The 25,771-nt window shown below is 44.7% G+C and overlaps 1 protein-coding gene across 4 annotated transcripts in view; it reads left to right on the forward strand.

Annotated features, from left to right (window-relative positions):
• Positions 1-25,771, forward strand: part of LOC132831317 (interleukin-2 receptor subunit beta-like) — a 117,131-nt gene that overhangs the window by 52,750 nt on the left and 38,610 nt on the right. For all 4 annotated transcript variants that reach the window (XM_060849386.1, XM_060849390.1, XM_060849388.1 and 1 more), the window contains 2 exons: positions 21,863-21,950; positions 24,033-24,165. In XM_060849386.1, coding sequence (XP_060705369.1) covers positions 21,875-21,950; positions 24,033-24,165 — 209 coding nt within the window. In that variant the 5' untranslated portion in view covers positions 21,863-21,874. The remainder of the gene's footprint in view (positions 1-21,862; positions 21,951-24,032; positions 24,166-25,771) is intronic.

A 25,771-nucleotide genomic window follows, 5' to 3' on the forward strand; every position in this document is an offset into this window, starting at 1 on the left:
ATCTATATCCCGCAATATTTTACAAACTTCCGTAAGGTCACCTCTCAACATCTAGCAATCCAGTCAAAAAAGTCCCTGCCTTTCGTCATAACTCACCATCCAACTTAATAATGTCCTTCCTATAAAAGGATCACCGACAGCTGTTGGAACCTTTTTAATGCAGGCTCAGCCTACAATTTGCCTTCAGCCTCGCCTCTCAAACAGAAGTATCTTGTTTGGACTGTTTCTGGGGAGTGTTGCTGAACAAAGAGACCTTAGAGTGCAGGTTCATAGCACCTTGAAAGTAGGACCACAGGTAGATGAGATAGTGAAGGTGGCGTTTGTTATGCTTTCCTTTACTGGGAAGAGCTTTGGGTATAGGGGTTGAGAAGTCATGTTGCAGCTGTACAGACATTGGTTAGGCCACTTTAGGAATACTGTGTGCAATTTTGGTCTCCCTGCTATTGGAAGGATGTTGTGAAACTTGAAAGAGTTCAGAAAGGATTTCCAAGGATGTTGCCGGAGTTGGAGGATTTGAGCTATAGGGAGATGCTGAATAGGCTGGGGCTGTTTTCCCTGGAGCATCAGAGGCTGAGGGAAGACCTTATAGAGGTTTATAAAATCATGAGGGGCATGGATAGGGTAAATAGACAAAGTCTTTTCCCTGTGGTAGGGGAGTCCAAAACTAGAGGGCACAGGATTTAAGGTGCGAGGGGAAAGATTAAAAAGGGACCAAAGGGGCAACTTTTTCACACAGAGGGTGGTATGTGTATAGAATGAGCTGCCAGAGGAAGTGGTGGAGGCTGGTACAATTACAGCATTTAAAAGGTATCTAGATGGGTAAGCGAACAGGAAGGGTTGAGAGGCATGTGGGCCAAGTGCTGGCAAATGAAACTAGATTAAGTTAGGATATCTGGTCAGCATGGATGAGTTGGACCGAAGGGTCTGTTTCCATGTTGGACAACTCTGTGACTTAATGTTCTTTCTTCTTACAACAAACTCTCCTAAAATCCAGCAATAATTCTCAGTTTGCAATTCCCAATTCAGAGCTCCAAACCAAAAGAATAAACATAAAAATGATGAAAATTCAGTGAGTGTTCTCACACTGAATATGTGTTCATAAGTATAGGAGTGAAAGTCAACCTACTTCACACCCACAAGTACTCACTTTCAAAGATAGTATGTGCACTGAAATTACTGTAATGTCCCAAACTCATCCACTTCCTGTGCTCTTGGGTTCCTCCCCTAAATCCTCAGCTCTATCCTCTCGTACCTCCGCCAGTCATAGATGCACAGGGTCAAATTCCTCTGTGTTCAGAGCTATCTCATGTGTGTGAAGGACTGCATTTAATTTTGTTTCGCAGTAAATCCAATCCTCGTTCACATTCCTGACCATGCACCATTTTCCACTGGCTTTTATCCGTGGGTCGGGAAATTATCTCCTTAGAGTTTAAGATGATAGTCAGTTCTGTAAATTGAAATGCAACATGAGATTTGAACATATGGCACAAAGCCCGTGACGTGGAATTCTTTATTCTACTTGGCATCAAGAAGGGAAATTAAGGATAAACCGGGAACTATTTACGGTAGAAAATAAAACAAAGAACTCCAGAAGCTGGAAATCTGAAACAAAAAGAGAAATTGCTGGAGAAACTCAGCAGGCCTGGCAGCATCTGTGGAGAGAAAAAAGGAGTTAACATCTTGAATCCAGTGATCCTACATCATAACTTTTTTTACAATATGTACCAGGACCAAACCATGCTGATTATTCTGAGCAGAGGAATCCTTTGTCGATCTGCATCCCTTTCCCATCAGTCCTCTTTCCACCATCTTCCAGCAAGAGTCCATTCAACTGACCCAGCTGCCCTCCCTCACTGCCTCCACCTGTAGGTGGATGTCCTGGTGAATGCCTTAGCTCCTTTGCTCACTGCCCACCATCATCATTGCTGCCAAAGGTCTCATTAAATAAGGAAAAGTCTAAGCCAAGCTGAGTCTGAACGGAAAGGGCACCCATCGAAATCGGAAGAAACTGGTAGAAAAGCAGATAGGACAGAAGTTTAGAGTAAGGTATTAATAAGTTTAACCTGCATTTATGTAACACCCTTAATGTTGTAAAACCAAGACATTTCACAGGTAAATCAGATGAAATTTGACCCCCAACAAATATCCTGAAGACATTGGCCTGGATTTTTGTTCCTGAGGTTTTTGTACCAATCTGGTAAATGTCTCAGCTTGCTGCAACTATCTCAGAGAGGACAAAATGGAAAGGATGAATAATCATTCCCAGGCACTGGGAGCGATATGAATTCAGGCCCGTTTCTCTGGGATGCAAGTCAGAGGCAGCCACAGAGACTGCCAAGTGTTGAGCCAAATGCTTTCAAGGCTCATTTGTGTTCTTTCTGACTTCCTCCTCCAACCCTCAACTCAAACATCCCACACCCAGTTCCCACGGCCATCCATGCAAACTGACGAATGGCTTCTCATATGTTCCATGACAACTCAAGTGTCTCCACCCAAGCCCACAGGCCTCTATAGCCCCAACACTGACTTAGAGCTAAGTCTTGCCCACCCTTTGCCCCACACAAACACACACATTACATGCTAAATACCCTCTCTCTCACATCTTTTACCCCCACACCCACCCACCAACTCAACAAAGGGGCAACCATTGGGAGCCATGCTGAAATGAGATAAAACAAAAATCTAAATGTCCATTATGGACTTTACTCAACAATAATTGGGGTGGGATTGTGGCTCAGTGGTTAGAACTGCGACCTCACAGCACCAGGGACCCGGGCTCACATCCCACCTTAGGTGACTGCCTGTGTGGAGTTTGCACATTCTCTTCCTGTCTGTGTGGGTTTCCTCCCGCAATCCAAAGCTGTGTAGGTCAGGTGAATTGGCCCATGCTAAATTGCCTATAAGGTTAGTTCGGGGTAAACATAGGGTAGGGTAAATGGTCTGGGTGGGATACTCTTTGGAGGGCCAGTGTGGACTTGTTGGGCCAAAGGGCCTGTTTCCACACTGTAGAGAATCTAATCTAATCAGAATACTCTCATTCATGAAAGCAGATTCAATATGTTTCGTTTACTCAAGCATTTAATCACTTATGTAAAAAACATTATAGTTCCGAATTAAAGACAGCTAATTCTTTAGTAACTTCCTAGAGCTGTCAATCAATAACCTCCCCCCACACACACAACTGTGATAATGGTGGGTTGTGGAGAACAGTCAACCATTAATAATACCTTAATGGTAGCACTTAGGATGATGTCAAAAACAGCTATTGAAATTATTAGATCAGAACTCTCAAAAACACAGGTAGGCAGCATTCTTCCAATGTTTAATGGTCATCCTTTAAATTATTGGATACTACAGCAATTCCACGGATCTTATCCACCATCAAGACTATTTATAACTTGTTTGAATATCCGTTGTTATCACATTACAATCTACAGCCTTTGCTTCGGTGAAGATGAGTTCGTTTTGTACTCAGCATGTTTCGAATGACCCTGCTGAGTTCTGGTTCCCCACGTGTGGGAGTCAAATCCCTTGTGTTTTCCTAAAAATGGATTCTGATGGAAATCGGAGAGATGGGGGCCCGACTTCCAGCGGGAGAGTCTATCTACCATTCCTCCATCATAATCCTGATTGTCCATAATGGGTCAATTAAAGTTAGGACGCTCACAACTCCAGAATTCAAGGAGGGCTGGGAAACCTATCACAGAGCGGCAGAGATGGTACAACGGGCTAGGCATTGAAAGCGAGAATGGGTCCAGAACAGAAACTATTCTAATGCGGTAAATGTAACGAAGAGAAGATCTTGTATTGTAAAGCAAAGTATCTCAACTACCCCAGGGCTTCAAAAGAGTTAAATATGTCTTTGTTCAGACGCATGTAAAATGCTCAGTGACAATTTTTTATTGGGGTTATTTGAATATTTTGTGGCTTTGTGGCAACTTGATGGTAAGAAAACAGGAAATAATAAGTGTTGATTGGAAGCAGCACATCTGTGTATTAACTGTTCTGTTTACCTCAGCAACAGTTCGCTCGTACCTCTTCTCTCTCTTTCTCTTTCTCGTTGTCTCTTTTGTTGAGTTTCTTTTGCCAGAGGATCTTGGCCAAGATGCGAACAATTCGACCATCTAATGGTCTGCAAATGGCTGAGGTGGGACGTGCTTCCTTCTCTTTCGCCCAGTCCTATCCCTCTCCATCCCAGTGTCCTTTTTTTTTGTCTCGGAAGCAATGCCAGCATTCCAATCTAACTTGTGACTCTGCCAAAGCTCCATAGTAACCAGCCCTTCTGCAATGAGATGTGAAAGAGAAGCCTGGGGTTTCACAGTTGTAGCCCATCTGAAAGTTATCAGTGTTTCCTCCATCCACCTTTCTCCATGGAAGCACAAGCCCCAGAATCTCAGAGTTGTTACAGTGCAGAAAGAAGTCATTCGGCCCATTTTATCAGCACTGATTCCCCAACAAATATTGTGATTGCATACCGTTTTTCTGCCTCTCTGTATATCTTTGTTTCTACTCAAAAAATTATTCATTGCCCTCTTGAATGCCCCAATTGACCCTGCCTCCACTATATCTCTGGTTAGAGACAAAAAAACTGCAGATACTGGAATGCAAAGTTGACAAGTAAGAGGCTGGAGGAACACAGCAAGCCAGGCAGCATCAGGAGGGACAGGCAGGAGGCTGGAGGAACACAGCAAGCCAGGCAGCATCAGGAGGGACAGGTAGGAGGCTGGGGAACACAGCAAGCCAGGCAGCATCAGGAGGGACAGGCAAGACACTGGAGGAACACAGCAAGCCAGGCAGCATCAGGAGGGACAGGCAGGAGGCTGGAGGAACACAGCAAGCCAGGCAGCATCAGGAGGGACAGGCAGAAGGTTGGAAGAACACAGCAAGGCAGGCAGCATCAGGAGGGACAGGCAGGAGGCTGGAGGAACACAGCAAGGCAGGCAGCATCAGGAGGGACAGGCAGGAGGCTGGAAGAACACAGCAAGGCAGGCAGCATCAGGAGGGACAGACAGGGGTGAACTTAACAAACTGGCTCCCAGCAAGCTGTTGGGCTTTGTGCTCAAAGAAAAGCCGATCCGAATGTTATCCATATGTCCTTGAAGGGAAACCACATGTCTGACATTTGCTGTACAAGTGTTCACAAGTATATAAGAAAGTACGTGAGGTCAAAATTGTAAACTGCTTGCAAAGCCAGGCACTGTAGCCTGTGGTTGGGCTAAAGGTCTGACACCAATCCCCCTTTCTATACCTGTGGGCCTGTTGAATTAACAGAAATAGATGACAAACAACAAGTGAGTTTTAACATGAAGAGGCGCTTGTCTTGACAACAAGATGTAGTTTGCTGCTTGATAGCAAAAGGTTCAAGTTACATTGGCTAGTTCAGCAGATTTGCTGAGACTAATAACAGCCAGGGGTGATATATCTAACCCCTTGGGGTTTTGAGCTTGATTCTATGCTCAAGAGTATGAGACTTCATCAAATTCGGTGTATCTTAGTGCAACCTCCTTTCAGAACCATTTCCATACACAAGAAATGGGAAGAAAAACAATAAATGAGTGAATTACCATGTTCAGAGAAAGAAACACTTGCGTTTGCAGCATCTTCCACTTTATTAACAGATAAAAGTTACGATCTTCTCAGGGTTCCCTAATATCCCGGGTCTGGGCTCAGGACAGATAAACCAGCAGGCTTCAGAGAATCATAGAATCACAGAGATGTACAGCACGGAAACAGAGCCTTCAGTCCAACTCGTCCATGCCGACCTGATATCCTAAATTAATCTTTTCCCATTTGCCAGCACATGGCCCATATCCCTCTAAACCCTTCCTATTCATATATCCATCCAGACGCCTTTTAAATGCTGTAATTGTACCAGCCTCCACCACTTCCTCTGGCAGCTCATTCCACACAGACACCACCCTCTGCGTGAAAAAGTTGCCTGTTACGTTCCTTTTGAATCTTTCTCCTCTCACCCTAGACCTATGTCCTCTAGTTTTGGACTCCCCTCCCTGGGGAAGAAGAACCTTGGCTACTCACCCTATCCACGCTGTTCATGATTTTATAAAGGTCACTGTTCGCTCAGCCTCTGACACCCCAGGAAGTATAGCCCCAGCCAATCCAGCCTTTCCCTTCAGCTCAGACGATCCAACTTGGCAACCTCCTTGTAAAATCTTTCTTTTATACTTGCACGCAGTATGGCTACTGAAGCTTGTGACGGATTAATTCCCAACTGCTCAGAAACAGAGCTAATGCATCTGGACATATATAATAACAGAACAGGGACTGTGCTGGACAGTGGTACCGACATCTCACCTACCACTAACCCTCCAGCTAAGTCATTTCATACCCATACTCCACTGGTGTTTTTAATTTGGTTTATTATTGTCATATGTACCTGGGTACAGTGAAAAGTTTTGTTTTGCATGCAGTATAGGCAGACCAGACCCGTATAAAGTGCATTGGGGTAATAGAACAGAGCAAGGAATACAACGTTACGGCAGCAGAGACGGTGCACAGAGAACGAGGTAAACATTAACTATAAAATTTGGGAGTTCCATTCAGAATTTGGAATTTGAAATTTGAAATTTAAAATTTGAGTGGTCCATTCAGAAATCTAATAACAGCGCGGAAGAAGCTGTACTTGAATCTGTTGGTACATGTGTTTAACATGTACCTTCTGCCCAATGGAAGAGGTTGGAAGGGATTATAACCAGGGTGGAAGGGGTCTTTGATTATCCCTTCCCGAGGCAGTGGGAAGTGTAAATGGAGTCAGTGGATGGAAGGTTGGTTGGTGTGATGGACTGGGCTGTGTTCACAACTCTCTGTACTCTCTAATGGTCCTGGGCAGAGCAGTTGCCATACCAAGCCATGAATGTATCCATCTTAAAGTAAGGCCCAAGCCACACTGTCCATTTGATGTAAAACATCCCGTAGTACTATTCAAAGAAGTTTGGGAGGGCTCCACAATAATATCCCTTAACTAGCATCATCAAGAACAGATTTTCTCATCACTTGGTCAGAGAAACTTACTGCAACGGCTGGAATCTGTACTGAAAACAATAAATGTTGGAGATCCCAGCAGGTCAGGCAGCATCCATGGAGAAAGAGCAAGCTGACATTTCGAATCGACTTTCAGTGGATGCTGCCTGATCTATTGTGGTCTTCAGCAAATTTTCATCACTTGCTGCTTCTGAGGATTTGCTGTGTAGAAGTTAGTGATCGTGTCTCCTACATTACAACCACACATCAAAAGTACCGAATTAATTCTGAAACGCTTTGGGACGGCCCAGGGTACTGACAGGTGTGATACAAATCCTTTAACATGATGCTTTACAATACTAAGAATAACACCAATCGTTTCCTGCTTTGATCTTGCCTGCTTTCTATCTACGTCAGAGGCTTAACTTTGTGTTTGTGGATACTTTTAGAACAGTCGGTTCCTCAGCTAAATTCAAACCTATAGCCTCCCTCATCTGCTGACTCCTAGGTAGAGACAATTAAATGTGCAGTGAGCAAGAGACTGTGCAAAATATGGTTAGGGCAGCATATAAAACATGGTGGGATACACATGTTGTGCAGAGTCAATAAACACACAGAAACTATTCAGTTCCAGAATTAGAATTTAGAATCCCTACAATGTAGGGATTTGGCCCAACAAATCCACACTGACCCTCCGAAGAGCATCCCACTCAGACCTATCCCCATTCATGATGAAGAACTTATGCCTGAAATGTCGACTCTCCTGCTCCTCAGATGCTGCCTGACCTGCTGTGCTTTTCCAGCGCCACAATCTTCGACTCTAACTCTCCAGCATCCACAGTCCTCACTTTCTCCCAACAGCGAACCCATCTACACATCCCTTGATGCTGTGTACAATTTAGGGTTTAGATCAGAGTGGTGCTGGAAAGCACAGCAGGTCAGGCAGCATCCGAGGAGCAGGAAAATCGACATTTCGGGCAAAAGCCCTTCATCAGGAATAGAGGCTGTGTACAATTTAGCTTAGCCAATCCACTTAACCTCCAAGTCATTGAATTGTGGGAGGAAACCAAAACACCTGGTCAAAACCCAAGCTGGCACAGGGAGAGCGTGCAAACTCCACACAGACAGTCACCCGAGGCTGGAATCAACCCTGGGTCCCTGGTGCTATGAGGCAGCAATGCTAACCTCTGTGCTGCCCCTACTTTATAGTTATAACTCTAGGTGTCAAACATCCCCCACAAGTCAAACAACATTTCCACATCCAGCCCATCAAACCATCTTAATTGTGGCATAACTCAGCCTTCTCTTTCATCAAGAAAAAAGAGAATCCCAGTCTTTTTTAGCCTTTACTGGTAAATATATCTTGTTGTGATGCTATGATTTATTTGTCACATTATTTCTAGGCTTCCTACCCTGTTTCATACAATGGTGCCCAGTGGGCTGCATGTTGTTCAGCAAGTGTGGTGTGGCGAAGATTCTGTTTAGGTTTATCATGGCCTCTCTTATCTATCTAAAAATGAACTCTAGCCCTTAGCCAATTCTCGTCTATGCCCTGCGTTGGCACTTTTAAGAATTTGCATATAACTTTGCTTCTTCGCTCCATTTTTTAACCTGTATCAGTCCTGTGGATGTTGCCAGGGTTGGAGAATTTGAGCTATAGGGAGAGGCTGAACAGGCTGGGGCTGTTTTCCCTGGAGCGTCAGAGACTGAGGGGTGACCTTATAGAGGTTTATACAATTATGAGGGGCATGGATAGGGTAAATAGGCAAAGTCTTTTCCCTGGGGTTGGGGAGTCCAAAACTAGAGGGCATAGATTTAAGGTGAGCAGGGAAAGATATAAAAGAGGCCTAAGGGGCAACATTTTCACACAGAGGGTGGTACGTGTATGGGATGAGCTGCCAGAGGAAGTGGTGGAGGCTGGTACAATTGCAACATTTAAGAGGCATTTGGATGGGTATATGAATAGGAAGGGTTTGGAGGGATATGGGCTGGGTGCTGGCAAGTGGGACTGGATTGAGTTGGGATATCTGGTTAGCATGGACGGGTTGGACCATGCTATGGTCCATGACTCTATGACTCTGTGACCATTCCACAGATCAAATTTCAATAACAAGCTAGAAGGAACAGAGGCCATGCAGTCATGGAAACAAAGTGACAGCACCATGGAGACCGCATTATTGTTGGCGGCAACCTTTGCTGTTATAAAAACTCAGCACACAGTAACTGTTCATTTTCAGACAAAAGTACTCTTGATCGGGGAGATGATAGCTTAGTGGTATTATTGCTGGACCTGTTAATCCAGCCAATATTCTAGGCACCTGGGTTCAAATCCTACCATGGCAGATGGTGGAAATTGAATAAAATTTCACGCTTGTAGCATGTCCCCAGTTTTCTTTACTTCTCCCACAGCATTCAGCTGCCTCAAGCTGTACGCTCCACAATCTTGTTCTGAAACCTCTCCATCTCATCTCCTCTCTTTTCTCCAGCAAACCATCCCTCAGAACCTCTCACTATGCAAAAACCCATCCTATTATAGTTTTGAGGAGAAAGTGAGGACTGCAGATGCTGGAGATCAGAGCCGAAAATGTGTTGCTGGCAAAGCGCAGCAGGTCAGGCAGCATCCAAGGAGCAGGAGAATCGACGTTTCGGTGATGAGCCCTTCTTCCTGAAAAGGGCTCATGCCCGAAACGTCGTCTCTCCTGCTCCTTGGATGCTGCCTGACCTGCTGCGCTTTGCCAGCAACACATTTTCTGCTGTTATAGTTTTGAGTACTGTTGAAATAACGTTGGCTTTCTTCTTACTTGGTATTTTTGCAAAGTGTCCCGCTGAGTGCAAGATAAAATGCTTCAATAGAATGTCTATTTTCAGCAGTACTCAATGCCAAGCTCTTAATTATTTTCTTTTTGCATGGTTTTGTGTCAAACCTTGTTTGATAAACCTTTAATCACTTGTGATAATCTTACAACAGTAACATGATATAAGTGTTGCTGAATTGTACATGAGATCACTCAATTCAACACAGCAAAGGAATGCCACACCAAAGCAGCGCTAATTATATTAAAGGAGGCTACATAAATGTGAGTTCTTGTTGCTGAAGCACTGTACATGTATGTGGGTAATCACACAATTTGATTTGATTTTAAATCCTAATCCATAAATGTAAATTCTTGTTGTTAAAGCACTGTTCAAGTATATAGGTAATTGCACATGCAGATTTGATTTTAAATCCTAATCAAAGTTTTCAAGTTTTGGGTATTGTTGTAGAACAGAGAGACCGAGGGGTTCAGGTACATAATTCTTTGGAGTTTGTATCACACATCGAACAGGTGGTTAAGAAGGTATTTAGCACGCTTGCCTTCATTGCTCAGACCTTTGAGTACAGGAATTGGGACATCATGTTGAGGTACAGGACAATGGTGAGGCCTCTTGTGAAATACTGTATGCAGTTCTGATCACCCTGTTAAGGATATTATTAAGCTGGAGAGGCTTCAGAAGAGATTTACCAGGATGTTGCCAGGAATGGACAGTGTATGCTATAAGGAGAGGCTGGGACCTTTTTCAGTCAAGATTAGAGTGGCGCTGGAAAAGCACAGCAGATCAGCCAGCATCCAAGGAGCAGGAAAATCAATGTTTCGGGCAAAAGCCCTTCATCATCATTCCTGATTAAGGGTTTTTGCCTGAAACATCGCTTTTCCGGCTCCTCGGATGCTGCCTGACCTGCTGTGCTTTTCCAGCACCACTCTGATCTTGACCCTGATCTCCAGGATCTGCAGTATTCACTTTCGCCCTGGGACTTCAATGGAGTGTGAGAGGTTGAGAGGTGATCTTGTAGAGATTTATAAAATCAAAAGAAGTATAGATAAGGTGAATGGCAGATGTCTTTTTCCCTACTGTGGGTGGTTTTAAGACTAAAGGGCATATTTTTAAGGTGAGAGGAGAAAAATTTGAAAATGATAGGAGGGACAATTTTTTTATAGAGATCGTGGTTCGTGTGTGAAATGAACTTCCAGAGGAAGTGATGGATGCAGGTCTACTAACAACAACTGAAAGACACTTGGATAAGCACATGGATAAAATATTTGGAGGGTTCTGATCAGCATGGATGGTTGGATCGAAGGGTTTATTTCTGTGCTGGATGACTCTATGACAATGATTACTGAGTCATAGCTGTGTTCAGCTCAAAAATAGTGGCAGTGCTGTAAGAGATGGAATTAGGTAAATAAAATTGGGAAATGGGACTCTTTAGAACATTAGAACTAGGAGCAGGAATAGGCCATTTGGTCCCTCGAGCCTGCTCCACATTCAATAAGATCATGGCTGATCTTTATTGTGGACTCAGCTCCGCTTACCCGCCCACTCGCCCTAACCCTTAACTCCTTAACTGTTCAAACATCTGTCTTTGTTTGCCTTAAAAACATTCAACAAAGTCACCTCAACTGCTTCACTGAGCAGAGAATTTCATCGATTCTCAATCCTTTGGGTGAGGAAGTTCCTCCTGAACTCAGTCCATATCTGTTCACCCCCCCTCCCCCCTTATTTGGAGGCTGTGTGGCCTAGTTCCAGTTTCACCCACCAGTGGAAACAACCTCCCTGCTTCTATCTTGTCTGTTCATAACGTGAGGATAAATCTTTATAAAACATTGGTTCAGCCTCATCCTCAACCATTGTGTCCAATTCTGAGCGCCACAGTTGAAGAAGAATCTGAAGGAATTATGTAGCATCCAGAAAACATTCCAGGGATTTTACTGATGTCGCCACTCCAGACAGACAGGCATTTTTCCACTTTGAGAAGAAGAGATCAAGGCTTTTTAAATCATGACAGGAGTTCCGGGCAGAGTAAGTAGGGAGATTAAACTATTCCAGTTTGCAAATGGGTCAAGAATCCAAGGATTCGTCCATTTAAATGATTGGTTGAAGATTTAAAGGAAACAGTGGAAAAGTTATTTTGCACAATGAGAGGTTAAGATCTACACACATAGCCTGAGAGTGTAGGAGATGTAGATTTAAGATATTAGAATCTAGGTCCACTGCCTGAGAGTGCAGGAGAGGTAGATTTACAAGATTAGGATCTACAGTCCATTGCCTGAGAGTGTAGGAGAGTAGATTTAAGAGATTAGGATCTAGGGTCCACTGTCTGAGCGTGTGGGAGAGTAGATTTAAGAGATTAGGATCTAGGGTCCAGTGTCTGAGAGTGTGGGAGAGTAGATTTAAGAGATTAGGATCTAGGGTCCACTGTCTGAGCGTGTGGGAGAGTAGATTTAAGAGATTAGGATCTAGGGTCCAGTGTCTGAGAGTGTGGGAGAGTAGATTTAAGAGATTAGGATCTAGGGTCCACTGTCTGAGAGTGTGGGAGAGTAGATTTAAGAGATTAGGATCTAGGGTCCATTGTCTGAGAGTGTGGGAGAGTAGATTTAAGAGATTAGGATCTAGGGTCCACTGCCTGAGAGTGTAGGAGAGGCAGATTTAAGAGATTAGGATCTAGGGTCCACTGCCTGAGAGTGTGAGAGAGTAGATTCAACCCAGCCTTTCAAATAAACACCTGAAAACTGTAAGTCAGTGGGACTAGGTAAGTTGCTCTTGAAGAGGGCCAGTGGCAACATGATTAGCCAAATAGCCTCATTCTGTGCTGTAACCATCCTAGGATTCTCTGATTCTATGAAAGCATTGCTAATTTTTCACCCTACAGCGCACAACAGTGAAGCACTTGTGGGTACAACGCGTGTGTATCAAATGGCTTTGAGAGCTGACAAATGTCAACAAAAGCAGTAGCTGAGAGTCCCTCATGATGAGAGGCTCCGATATAATTGACCTGTCAATCACCATAGATGTCTTTCAGTCTGGTTACATAACAGGAAGTAACAGAGTTAACCTGTTAAATGCTGAGTAGGCTTGGTGGCACTGACGGTGTAAACACACATCCAGTCTTCCCAGTGAGAGACGGTTGAAGGGGAAACCATTGAAACAGAAAACATTCCGAAACAGAATAACATTTATCCAAGTGCCTCCATAAAACCCCAGCCTTTAACTCTTTACTGAAATCACTTAGGGTTGGCTGCTAGACTTCTCATTTCTCTTCATCACATCATTAGATTGAATGTTTGGGCAGTCCCAGTCTTCTGGAAGATTCTGTAACCTGCTACAGACAAAGGACAACTTGCATTTATGTAGCACCTCTCACAGCCTAGGGCAATCCCAAAGCGTGTTACAGTTTGATGAAGTTTCTTCAGAGTGTCATCACTGCTGGAATGTAGAAAATGTGGCAGCCAATCTGTGCACTAACTTTTAGTGACGCTGATTGAAGAATCCAGGAGAGCTCCCTTGCTTTTCCTGATGCCTTTGGGATCACTTTGGCCCCATTTGAGATGACTGACAGGGACCTCAGAATAACATCTCATTGACAAGACATCACCTCACTCTCTCCGCCTCAGGCAATGAATCCCTTCCTCAGTACCAGCACTGCCTGTATCTCCCATAATAATACCAGATAGGGAATACCTTTGTTGCTTTGTATTATAATCAAGGTCAGAGTGGTGCTGGAAAAGCACAGCAGGTCAGGCAGCATCCGAGGAGCAGGAAAATCAACGTTTTGGACAAAAGCCCTTCATCATGGAAATGCTTTTACCCGAAACATTGATTGTCCTGCTCCTCGGATGCTGCCTGACCTGCTGTGCTTTTCCAGCACCGCTCTGATCTTGACTCTAATCTCCAGCATCTGTAGTACCCACTTTTGCCCTGGTTTGGATTATAGCCTGTGCCATTTCATTACCAACCATGAAAGATAGGATTTCACCAGAAGGAACATCTACCAGGCAGAAGCAGATTCCGGGTACATAATGTTCTGTTTGTGGTTTCTCCAATATTGCCTTTTTGCTCTATATGTAAAAACAAATAGAGTTTTATTTAGGGCTTGCAACTGTGTAATTTATTATTTTTTTTAAAAATCAAATAAGCTAAACCTCTAATTTTGGTTCATGTACCTGACCCATTAGAAGGATCATTCACCTGCACTCTGCCTCCAGCAACAAGCCCCCATATTTCCGTTCCAATCGGGAATCTGTCCTGTCCTGTAATTGAATCCACATTGACTGCGCAGCTAGTAACAGTTGAGGGAATTTATCTGCTACTTCCACTCCTGGTGTGGACTAGACAGAGACCATTCAGCCCCTCTCTTCAGTTGGATTATACCTTCAAACCAGAATTTCCTTACCTAACAAAAGCCTCCAAATCTCAGTTTTAAAATGGTCAATTAATCCTTAGCCTCGACAGCGCTTTGACTCCATCAGACTGTCAAGAGATAGGAGCAGGAGTGGGCCATTCAGCCCCTTGAACCTGCTGCACCATTCAATGGGATCATGGTTGACCTGACCCTCCCCTTATCCACTTTCCTGCTCTTTCCTTGTAACCCTTGATTCACCGACTGATCAGCCTCCGTCAGCCTTGGCGGCACGGTGGCTCAGTGGTCAGCAGTGCTGCCTCACAGCGCCAGGAACCTGGGTTTGATCCCAGCCTCGAGTGACTGTCTGTGTGGAGTCTGCATGTTCTCCCCGTGTGGCTTTCCTCTGAGTGCTCCAGTTTCCTCCTAAAGCGGTGCGGGTTAGTCATGCTAAATTGCCCGTAGTGTTCAGGAATATGTAGGTTAGGTGCATTAGTCAGGGATAAATATAGGTTGGAGGGATGGTTTGCTCTTCAGAGGGTTGGTGTGGATCTGTTGGGCTGAAAGGCCTGTTTCCACACTGTAGGGACTCTATGATATATAGTATTGATGTGAGAGGTTTCTAAATCTCTGCCATCCTTAACATGAAGAATTGCTTCCTGACATTACTCATCTTCACTAAATTTTGATGCCAAGCCCCTTTGTTCTGGAGGCGTCTCCCTGCCTTCACAGGAATAACTTCCCCTCAACTTAGACCTTTCATGCTTACACAACTCAAACAGATTCTTTCATTGGTTATCCTCGAGGGAACGCAAACTGAACCTACCCAACCTGTCCTCATCGTTGAGCCCTTGGAGCAAGAACTAATTCCTAAACGTAATGGATAAAAACCGAAAGAAGTGCGGATGTTGTAAATCAGAACCAAAACAGAAATTGCTGCAAAAGCTCAGCAGGTTTGGCAGCATCAGTGGAGAGAAATCAGGGTTAACCTTTCAATTCATGTGATGCTTCCTCAAAACATAATGCCTAAACATGGCTCTTCCATATTAGTGTTAGTAATATGATTTACTGCAGGGTGTGGGAAATCAGGAACTGGACTGATATTAATCTAGGCACAATAGCTCATACTCTCCATAAATACAAAGTTAAAAATCACACAACACCAGGTTATAGTCCAACAAGTTTAATTGGAAGTTCTAGCTTTCGGAGCGCCGCTCCTTCATCTGCCTCCATAAATACGGTTACCCTTTGGGATTAAATTACCCATTTATGTAAAACAGTTATTTCTTAATTTTTCTTTCATTCAAACTTTCCTTCATTACTACCATCAGTTCTGAGGAAGGGTCACTGGACCCGAAACGTTAACAGCAATTTCTCTCCACAGATGCTGCCAGACCTGCTGAGCTTTTCCAGCAACTTCTGTTTTTGTTTCCTTCATTACTTAGGTCCACTCATTAAATTTATGCTTATTATGAAGCAAAAAAAAAGGAAAAACGTATAGGATATCTATATTTAAACTTCTGTGCACTTTCTAATTCAAATTTATTTAACGAGTCTGAGCCCTTTCTCAACTTGCATCGGTCAGATATTGTGTGGTCCGGTACAAACTCAAATTGTCTCTCTGCTGCAATGCCAATAGAGTCCAACCTCAAAGTGAAGTTTTCATCTTGCTGTCCCACACCACTGCAGTAAGCTGGCTGCTAAACTGAAACCTCCATCTTGGTGCTAATTTTCAGCTTTGTGTTGTGGGCGTGGAGCCCACAAGACATTATCAGGTTATCAAGTTTTGTAAAGCTGAGTCTTTGCAAAAGGCGTGCAGCATTGTAGGTGGAGAGAATTGATACATAGATAAAGAGGTCACGTGCTGCCTTTCACTTTCTTTATTTTGTAAACAAACAGCAGGAGAGAATTTGACATCTTGCTTTGTGATCATTAGCGATGGGAGCCAATCTAACTTTAAATGGGCATATTTAGGTTTGGGTGCTTCAATGGAATACCAAATCCACATCGTGGCTATTGTGTGGGAATGGATTGCATTGGGATCATTTTGCAGAGGGATGAGAGCAAGAATCTGGTGGGAGCTTTGCTCTGCTATTGAACGCTTAGTAACATTCTGCACAGAGACTGGTATCCTATCACCCAGTCACCCTTTGTGTGCACAGTACATGGCTTGTACTGACCAGTCAGCTCAGAGCCAGTCCCTAGAAATGAGGAGACTCTCTGAATCCCCTGCTTATATCAGTCAGCCAGAGCTCCCTGATTGGACCAGGTTAACAGCCCCAGTCTGGGATCTCATACTCAACAAGATCCACCTGGCCTGTTCCAATCACTATCCTGGGCGATGTCGATAGTGAAGTGGGCCTAGAGTTTATGTGTAGGTACAACATGTGAATGTTAGGCTTGGATTGTTAGCACACAGCACATTTTCAATTTTTCACTCCTCAGCATGCACACGAAGCTCAAGTGCAAAAGTTAAATCTAGAATCAAAACTCCTAACCTGCCATAGCAACACAGTCAGATCTCAGAACAGCGCCATCTGCTTTTTTTTGATAAGATTCCCTACAGTGTGGAAACAGGCCCATCAGGCCAACAAGTCCACACACCCATACCCTTACATTTACCCCTGAATAAGACACCTAACACTATGGGGCAATTTAGAATGGCTAATTCACCTGATCTGCACATCTTTGGATTTTGGGAGGAAACCGGAGCACCCGGAGGAAACCCACACAGACACGGGGAGAACGTGCAAACTACACACAGACAGTTGCCAGAGGTGGGAATTGAACCCGGGTCCCTGGCGCTGTGAGGCAAGCAGTGCTAACCACTGTGCCACCATGCCATCTTTTTTTATTCATTCATGGGTATAATTGGCTGGGCCAGCATGTCTTGCCTGTCCTTCCTTCCCCTTGAGAAGGTGAGGGTGAGCTGCCTTCTTGAATCGCAACAGTTCATGTGCCGTAAGTTTACCCACAATGCCCTTAGGGAGGGAATTCCAGGATTTTGAGCCTGTGACACTGAAGGGACAACCATATATTTCCAAGCCAGGATGGTGAGGGGCTTAGAGAGAAACTGAGGCGAAAACTGTGATGCTGGAGACGCACAGCAGGTCAGGCAGCATCCGAGGAGCAGGAGAGTCGACGTTTCAGGCATAAGCCATTCATCAGGAATGCCTGACCTGCTGCGCTTCTCCAGCACCACACCTTTTGACTCTGACTCTCCAGCATCTGCAGTCCTCACTTTCTCCTTAGAGAGCAACTTGTACAGTTGTATAGTTCCATGTATCTGCTTCAGTTGTCTTTCTGGATGTAAATGGTCATGGGTTTGGAAGGTGCTGTCTAAGGAGCCTTGGTGAATCTCTGCAGGGCATCTTGTGGATGGTGCACACTGTTGGCACTGAGCATCGATGGTGGAGGAAGTGAATGCAGTGCCGGTCAAGTGGACAGTTTTCTCCTGGATATGTCAAGGTTCTTGAGTGTTGTTGGAGTTGCATGTACCAGACAAGTGGGGAGCATTCCACCACACTCCTGACTTGTGCCTTATAGATGGTGGGCAGGCTTTTAGGAGTCGGGGGCGATTTACTTGCTGCAGTATTCCTAGTATCTGACCCACTCTATGTACCCACAGTATTTATATGGCTAGCTTGGTTCATTTTCTAATCAATGGTAACCCCCAGGAAGCTTGTGGTAGAGTATTCATTGATGGTAACACCACTAAATGTCATGGGATGATGGTTATAGATTTTCTCTAATGGAGATGGTCATTGTGTGAATGTTACTTTTCAGCCCAAGCCACGTCTTGCTGCCTTTGAACATGGGCTGCCTCACCATGGTTCCAGCAATATCTTCACATCTTCCTCTTTGCCTCTGTTCAGCAGTTGCCATTGTATGGCTGGTAGACTGAAGCTTGTATTTATTCCTGCATGGAAGAATAGAGAAGGGAAAGAAGCCTTGGGAAAACCAAACATTCCTTCAATTAATTAAAAAGTCTAACCCTGCCATTGAGCAATGGAGCACCATGACAAATCTGTGAGCATTCTGGCATTTTAACATAATTGGCTTTACTTGTGTAGCCTGATCCACCTACAGAGCCTTTAACGTCAAAAAACATGCCCAGAAGCATTTCACAGTAGAGTCATCAGACAGCATTAGATACCAAACCACATGAAGGAATAGCAGACAGGTGACCAAAGCCTTGCTCTGAGATCTTTTAAGAAGTTTCTTTATTGAGGAGTGGGAAAAGAGAGGTGTTGGGATTCCAGAACTTAAGATCAAGACAGCTGAAGGCCTGGTCAATGATGTGGGGGTATCAGGAAGGCACAAGAGGCAAGAATTGAAGGAACATAGAAATCACAGAGTTATAGGGCTGGAGGAAATTACAGAGATAGACAGGAGTGAGACTATGGATGAAATGGTGGGTGCAGCGGACAATCTTACAGGAGTATCTTTGGCTTGCATTGGCTTTTATAAGTTCAAACACAGAGCTAACCATCCCGAATTAAGAACAGGGTAAAGCTGATGAGGTACAAGTCCAACTGCAGCAGTATCCTGTGCCGTGTTTGTTCACTACACCAAAGTCAAGGTTCGGTTTCCTGTGCTAAATGTTAGATACTTTGATAACAGTCAAATGACCAGTCTATTTTCGCAAACGGTTCCTGTTTGCCATGCTTCATCAGCTTCTGCGGTGCTAGTAAGTAAGGTGCGAAATAAAGTCTGGATTAATATTTGAGTACGTGAGTGAAGATAGCTTTTCATTTATGGCAAACATTTACATCTTCAAATCATACCAATGAGTTTTCGAGTCATGGAGGTCTACAGTATCAAAGCAGGCCCTTCGGCCCAACATGCCCATGCCACCCAGTTTAATCTAGTCCCATTTGCCTGCGTTGGTCCATATCTCTCCATTACCATCCCATCCATGTCCCTTTCTCAATGTTTCTTTAATGACAATCTGGAAGCCCATTCCAGACACTCCCCACTCTCTGTCTGAGAAAATATTATTCCCCTGACCCTTTTGTATCTCCCCCCACTCACCATAATCCTATGCCCTCTTGTTTCCACCCAACCATGGGCAAAAGCTGTCGGCTATCTTACCTTATCTATACCCCTCGTGATTTTATAAAACTCTATAAGATCATCCCCTCAGTCTCCCATGCTGCGGAGCGAAGGGAAAAATGTTAGTATTGACTATCCTACTCAACAGCTTAATGGATCTGTGGTTGATTGTGTTAGTCTGCTGACTGATCATCGTTCTCTGTACTCAGTTGATTAAGCATTAGGTGGGATCAATTAGGTCAGTTGGTTGGATTGCAGTGCAAATTAACGCTAACAGCATGGCTTCAATTCCTGCACAGGTTAAGGCTACCATGAAGGACTGTCTTTCTCAATCTCTTCCCTCACTTCAGACCCTCAGGTTAAACCACCAGCAGATTCTAATGAGAGAGTAGCCTTATGGTTTGGTGCAACTATAGTGCCAAGTCCAGCCTTGGGCGACTATCTGTGTGAAGTTTGCACATTCTCTATGTGGGTTTCCTCCGGGTGCTCCAGTTTCCTCCAACACTCCAAAGATGTGCAGATTAGGGTAGATTGGCAATGCTAAATTGCCCATAGTGTGCAGGTTAGGTGGACTGGCCATGCTACATTGCCCATAGTGTCCAGGGATGTGCAGGCTATAGAAAATGCAGAGATAGGGTGGGTCTGGGTGCGATGCTGTTAGGAGGGTCAGTATGGGCTGATTGGCCTGCTTCCACACTGCAGGGATTGTATGGTCAATCTGGTGTTCCTTCTCCTGCTCCCATCCCACAAATGACCAGGTTTATCCCAGTTCAATTTTTCAACTATTTGTGCAGCTAAGTATCTCTGACCAGTGGCTCCATACTTGTTGGTCTACTCCATACAGAGGACTTTTTGTTGTTTGGACTCATGCAGTTACGAACCTGGTGTCTGTCCCACGCCAACAGAGCAGGTTACCCATCTGTTCTCCTCACGTTCATTTGTTGTCCTGCATCAATCTCTGAAATGTCCATTTGATGACCACTTCCTGTTGAGCAACCATCTGTAACTAGGGATGAGAGACCAATACTTGCCTAAGCAGTGACATCCACATCCCTCAAAAGAATCTTTAAAAACGAAGCATGACATCAGTAAACACAAATCTCCTACCCGTTCTACTGCCTTTTTATTATTTCATGTTGTTTTTGCAACAACCAATGATAAGGGCAGCACAGTGGCTCAGCGGTTAGCACTGTTGCCTCACAGCGCCAGGGATCCGGGTTCGATTCCTGCTCTCCTGGATTCCTGGAGGAAGCATTCACTTCCTCCACCATCGATGCTCAGTGCCAACAGACAAAACTGTCTGTGTGGAGTTTGCATATTCTCCCCGTGTCTGTGTGGGTTTCCTCCCACAGTCCAAAGATGTCCAGCTGAGGTGAATTGCTAAATTGCCTGTAGTGTTAGGTACATTTGTCAGGGGTAAAATGGAGGGGGAAATGGGTCTGGATGGGTTACTCTTCGGAGGGTCGGTGTGGACTTGTTGGGCCGAAGGGCCTGTTTCCACACTGTAGGGAATCTGATCTAATCGTCACTGTCACCAATGATGAGTCTAACTTCATACAAGAGATTAATTTGTTGAATTCATATCGTATTGGCTGCCAGGATGGGATACCAGAACATTAATCTGGCACTCTGGATTATGAGACAGTGATAAGTTGTATGGTGTGCACAGCCCAGACCATCCATGGACTCCATTTACATGGCTCACTGCAGCAGAAAGGCTGCCAACATCATTGAACACCCATCGCCTCCCAGTAATAGATCTCCTACAACCTCTAACATCAGGCAGGAAATACAGAAGCCTGAACACACACACACCAACAGGTTCAGGAGCAGCTTCTTCCTGGCCGGTATTAGACTGATGAAGGGGCTCTCCAACCTCAAATAACATGATCTTGCTCAAGTTGATCTTGTCTGGTGCACACCCTGTGCAGTGTAACCCATATGCCTCTGTCTAAGTCTTTCAGATCTGTGCTTCCTTGATCTGGGTGTACTGCTCACAAACAAAGTTTTTCACTGTACTTCAGTACACGTGACAGTAAATCAAGCAGTCAATCCCCCTTAGTCTGAGTAGGGCTATGTTGGTTTAGGTCTGTGTATGTGATAACCAGAGAGGAAATGTGAGCTTGATTCCTGTATTTCTTAGAGTGAACAAATATGTGATAAGGAAGGATAATTGGTTTTGTCATAGTGATGTACAGCACGGAAACAAAAGTTTTGATCCAACTCATCCATGCTGACCAGATATCCTAAATAAATTTCATCCCATTTGCCAGCTTATGTCTCATATGCTCTAAGCTCTTCCTATCCTTACCCCCATCTTTTAAATGTTGTAATTGTGCCAACCTCCACCACTTCCTCTGGCAGCTCGTTCTGTACACACGCCTCCCTCTGCCTGAAAATGTTGCTCCTGAGGTCCCTTTTAAATCTTTCCCCTCTCAGTGAATACCTATGCCCTCTAGTTTTGGGCTCCCCTACCCTGGGAAAAAAGACCTTGGCTATTTATCCTATCCATGCCCCTCATGATCTTATAAACCTCTGTAAGGTCACCCCTCAGCCTCCGACATTCCAGAGAAAATAGCCCCAGCCCTATCCAGTCTCTCCCTATAGCTCAAAGCCTCCCACCCCGGCAACATCCTTGTAAATCTTATCTGAACACTTTCCTTTTTGCTTTCACAGCATCGTCAAAGGATGAAAGGATTTGGACTTCAACTGTTTATCGCGCTCACCACCTTGTTATGGGTGTCAGGATTAGGGTGCCACATTGGTATGTCAGAAAAATGTTTTTCTTATCTACTTACCTGCTTATGAAAATGCTGTTATGTTTTGCAAGTTAACTCCCACCCCGCCACCGCCCAAGAATATGTTTGCTTATGTTATGCTGTGGGTGAAACTATTAAAGCCACAGCATTCTTTAATGATTATTATCTATAATCAAGAGATTTAAGATTAAAATGGGTTGATAGGATAGCCGCTGAGGATATGTTTCAGCTTGTGGGTGAAATCAGAGCTAGGCACTGAAGTATCATTGATAAGCACAAACTTAAAAATCACACAACACCAGGTTGTAGGTTTATTTGGAAGCACTAGCTTTCGGAGCGCTGCTCCTTCATCAGGTGGTTGTGGATAAATACAATAGGGTTAAGGAGAAACTGAATACAAAAAGTGCTGGTGATCACAGCGGGTCAGGCAGCATCCATGGAGAGAGAACAAGCTAAGGGTTCGAGTCTAGATGGCTCATTGTCAGAGCTGAAGTGTGGAGGGGGTAGCATTTTTGCAATAGTAGGGGAGATGGTTGGAGTGCTGGGGGAGAAAGGATGTTGATAGTTCAGATTAAGCGATCAGAATGTGAGAATGGCAGAACGATGGTGCGTCTAACTACCAGACTGGAAAGGACAGACAATCCCACTGGGGTGGGGGGAGGGAAGAGAGGACACGGTGACAGAGAATGTAACAAATAAAGCTAAAAGAAAGGGAAGGAATGGGAGTGGGTTCACAGGTTGAAGGTGTTGAAGTCAACATTAAAGTCCAGAAGGTTATAAAGTGCCTGGTCTGGAGGTGAGATGTTGTTCCTCCAGTTTACACCTGACAGGCAAGTGATCATGAGAGCAGGAGAAACATCTTTACTGAGAGAATGGTTAGATATGGAACACACTACAATAAGGAGTGGTTACGGTTATTCCTCTTATAGCAAGTGACATATGAAGTCAAACAGTGCTTTTGCTTAGGCCTGTTTCTGTGGGTAAATCCCTCAGGGAAGGGATTATTAACCCGTCACTGACCAGCTGTCACCTGAGGGCCAGCACTCAAGTGAGGCTGACACTTCTGCTGTTACTGCCTGTTGTAGGTGCTTTGGAAGCCCTTTCTTGACCACCTGAAAGTCCTGGAGTCAGTCTTGAACCCAGGTTCAGAGGCAGGGACACTGCCCACTGCATTTCAAGTGCTCCATCGAAATGAGCACCAATGCATTTAACCGAGAACTGGTCAAATACGAGGGAAAAAGGAATTGAGAACTGAATAGGCTAGGGCTATTTTCCCTGGAACGACGGAAATATAGAGGTATATAAAGTAACGAGGGTCATGGATAAGGTGAATAGTCAAAATGGTTTCCCAAAGGTAGGCAAGTCCAGAACTAGCAGGCAGATGTTTAAGGTGAGAGGGGAAAGGTTTAAAAGGGACCTCAGCAGCAACCTTTTCACGCAGAGGGTGGTGCGTGTGTGGAATGAGCTGCCAGAGGAAATGGTGGAGGCTGGGACAATTACAGCATTTAAAAGGTATCTGGATGGGTATATGAATAGGAAGGGTTTAGAGGGATATAGGCCAAGTGCTGGCAAATGGGACTGGATTAATTTAGGATATCTGGTCGGCATGGATGATTTGGACCGAAGGCTCTGTTTCCGTGCTGCACATCTCTGTGACTCTCTGACCCTACCCTGATTAGCTTCTATAAACTAGCAAGGGCGAGAGCTAGTGCACTCATACCATCACTGACCGGCTGGATCAGTCCGTATCCTGCAAATTCTTGGTAATTCTATGAGTCACTTGGTCCTGAGAAGGTGATGGTGAATCATCGCAATCCATGCGGAGATTACATCCTCTCTTCACCATCGAGATCCATGGTTTTGTCCTGGCCAGGCCAGATTGCCACTTCCCTTTGTAATGGCAGCGGCTTGATTCTTCACTTCTCTGTGTGGGAGGGCCCCCTGTCATGTGGCAGTGAGGAACAAGACCTGGTGACTCACAGCTCACCAGTTGCATGTGGATTAATTCCTTGTATTGGCGGGTGAGAGTTCCAGCCCTTGAAAGTAAATTTACCACCCTCTTTGTTTCCCACTGTCTTTTGGAACAGGAGACGAAGATTTGCGGTGTACAGTTGATTACCTCAAGACAATGTCTTGCTGTTGGTCAGCCAAGGTTTCCAAAAATGCCCGTTGCACCTTGTGGGTTGATGACCCAGACCATGATGAGGAGGACGAAGATGAGTAAGTGACATTTTCATTTCTAACCTCACTGTAGCTCACAAGCACGGCTACGTTCCCTCAACGTTGTCTTTATACAGCCTTTCCCCCGAAGTCCTTTTACTGCAGAACTTTGACCAATTAGTGACTTTATTAGGACCCTGAATGACTGAAGGAAGCAAATTCAATAATAATTTTCTGAAAGGGCATTTGAGAAATACTTTAGATTAGATTCCCTATAGTAAGGAAACAGGGCCTTCCCTTTGTATTGGCCTAACAAGTCCACACTGACCCTCTGAAGAGCAACCCACCCCCCTACCCTATATTTACCCCTGACTAATGCACCTAACACTATGGGCAATTTAACATGGCCAATTCACCTGACCTGAGGAAGCATGAGCACCTGGAGGAAACCCACGCAGACTAGATTGGATTAGATTACTTACCGTGTGGAAACAGACTCTTCGGCCCAACAAGTCCACACTGACCCGCCGAAGCGCATCCCACCCAGACCCATTGTTTATCCCTTCACCTAACATTACAGGCAATTTAGAATGGCCAATTCACCTGACCTGCACATCTTTGGACTGTGGGAGGAAACCGGAGCACCCGGAGGAAATCCACACAGACATGGGGAGAATGTGCAAACTCCACACAGTCAGTGACCTGAGGCGGGAATTGAACCCGGGTCTCTGGCGCTGTGAGGCAGCAGTGCTAACCACCGTGCCGCCCAAACCCACGCAGACGCAGAGAGAGTGTGCAAACTCCACACAGACAGTCGCCCAAGGTGGGAATTGAACCCAGGCCCCTTGTGCTGTGAAGCGACAGTGCTAACTGCTGAGTCACTGTACTGTCCCAAAGATCGCTACTTAAAATGGAAAAGTTATACAGAAAGGGTGTTGAGATTAATTGAATCTGCAGTGGCACAGTGGTTGGCATTGATGTCTCACAGCGCCAGTGACCGGAATTCAATTCCATCCTGGGGTGAATGTGTGGAGTTTGCACATTCTCCCCGTATCTATGTGGGTTTAGTCCGGGTGCTCCGGTTTCCTCCCACAGTCCAAAGATGTGCAGATTAGGTAGATTAGCCATGGGAAATGTCGGGAGGTGGGATGCTCTTCAGAGGGTTGGTGTGGACTTGATGGGCCAAATGGCCTGCTTCCATACTGTAGGGATTCTATTCATCTAGTTAACAAAGGCAGCTGATATAAAACAATATTAATACACATTTCATAAAATATACATTTAAGTTAGATACACTGAACATAGAAAAACAAACAATAGATTAATACTCTAATAAGGCTGAGACATTCATCATCAACTTTTACCTTTTACACAGTATTTGTCAGTACCCACAAAGACCTTCTGAAATGCTTAATTCTGAATACCTTTCCATTTATTGCTATTTATTGGTTACTTTCCCTACCCTGCACTGAAAAGATTGCTCAATAGTGTGCAGGCTATGTGGAGTAACCTTGGAAAATGCGGAGTTATGGGGACAGGGTCGGGGGTGTGGGGGGGGTGGGGCGTGTGGGGGTTGAGGTTGAATACTGTGAGCCGGTGTAGACTCAATGGGCCACACTGTAAGGATTCCATGATTCTAAGACTCATCAAGCAACAGAAATAACTT

The sequence above is a fragment of the Hemiscyllium ocellatum genome, chromosome 33 (assembly GCF_020745735.1).
Source record: "Hemiscyllium ocellatum isolate sHemOce1 chromosome 33, sHemOce1.pat.X.cur, whole genome shotgun sequence".
Lineage (NCBI taxonomy): Eukaryota > Metazoa > Chordata > Chondrichthyes > Orectolobiformes > Hemiscylliidae > Hemiscyllium > Hemiscyllium ocellatum.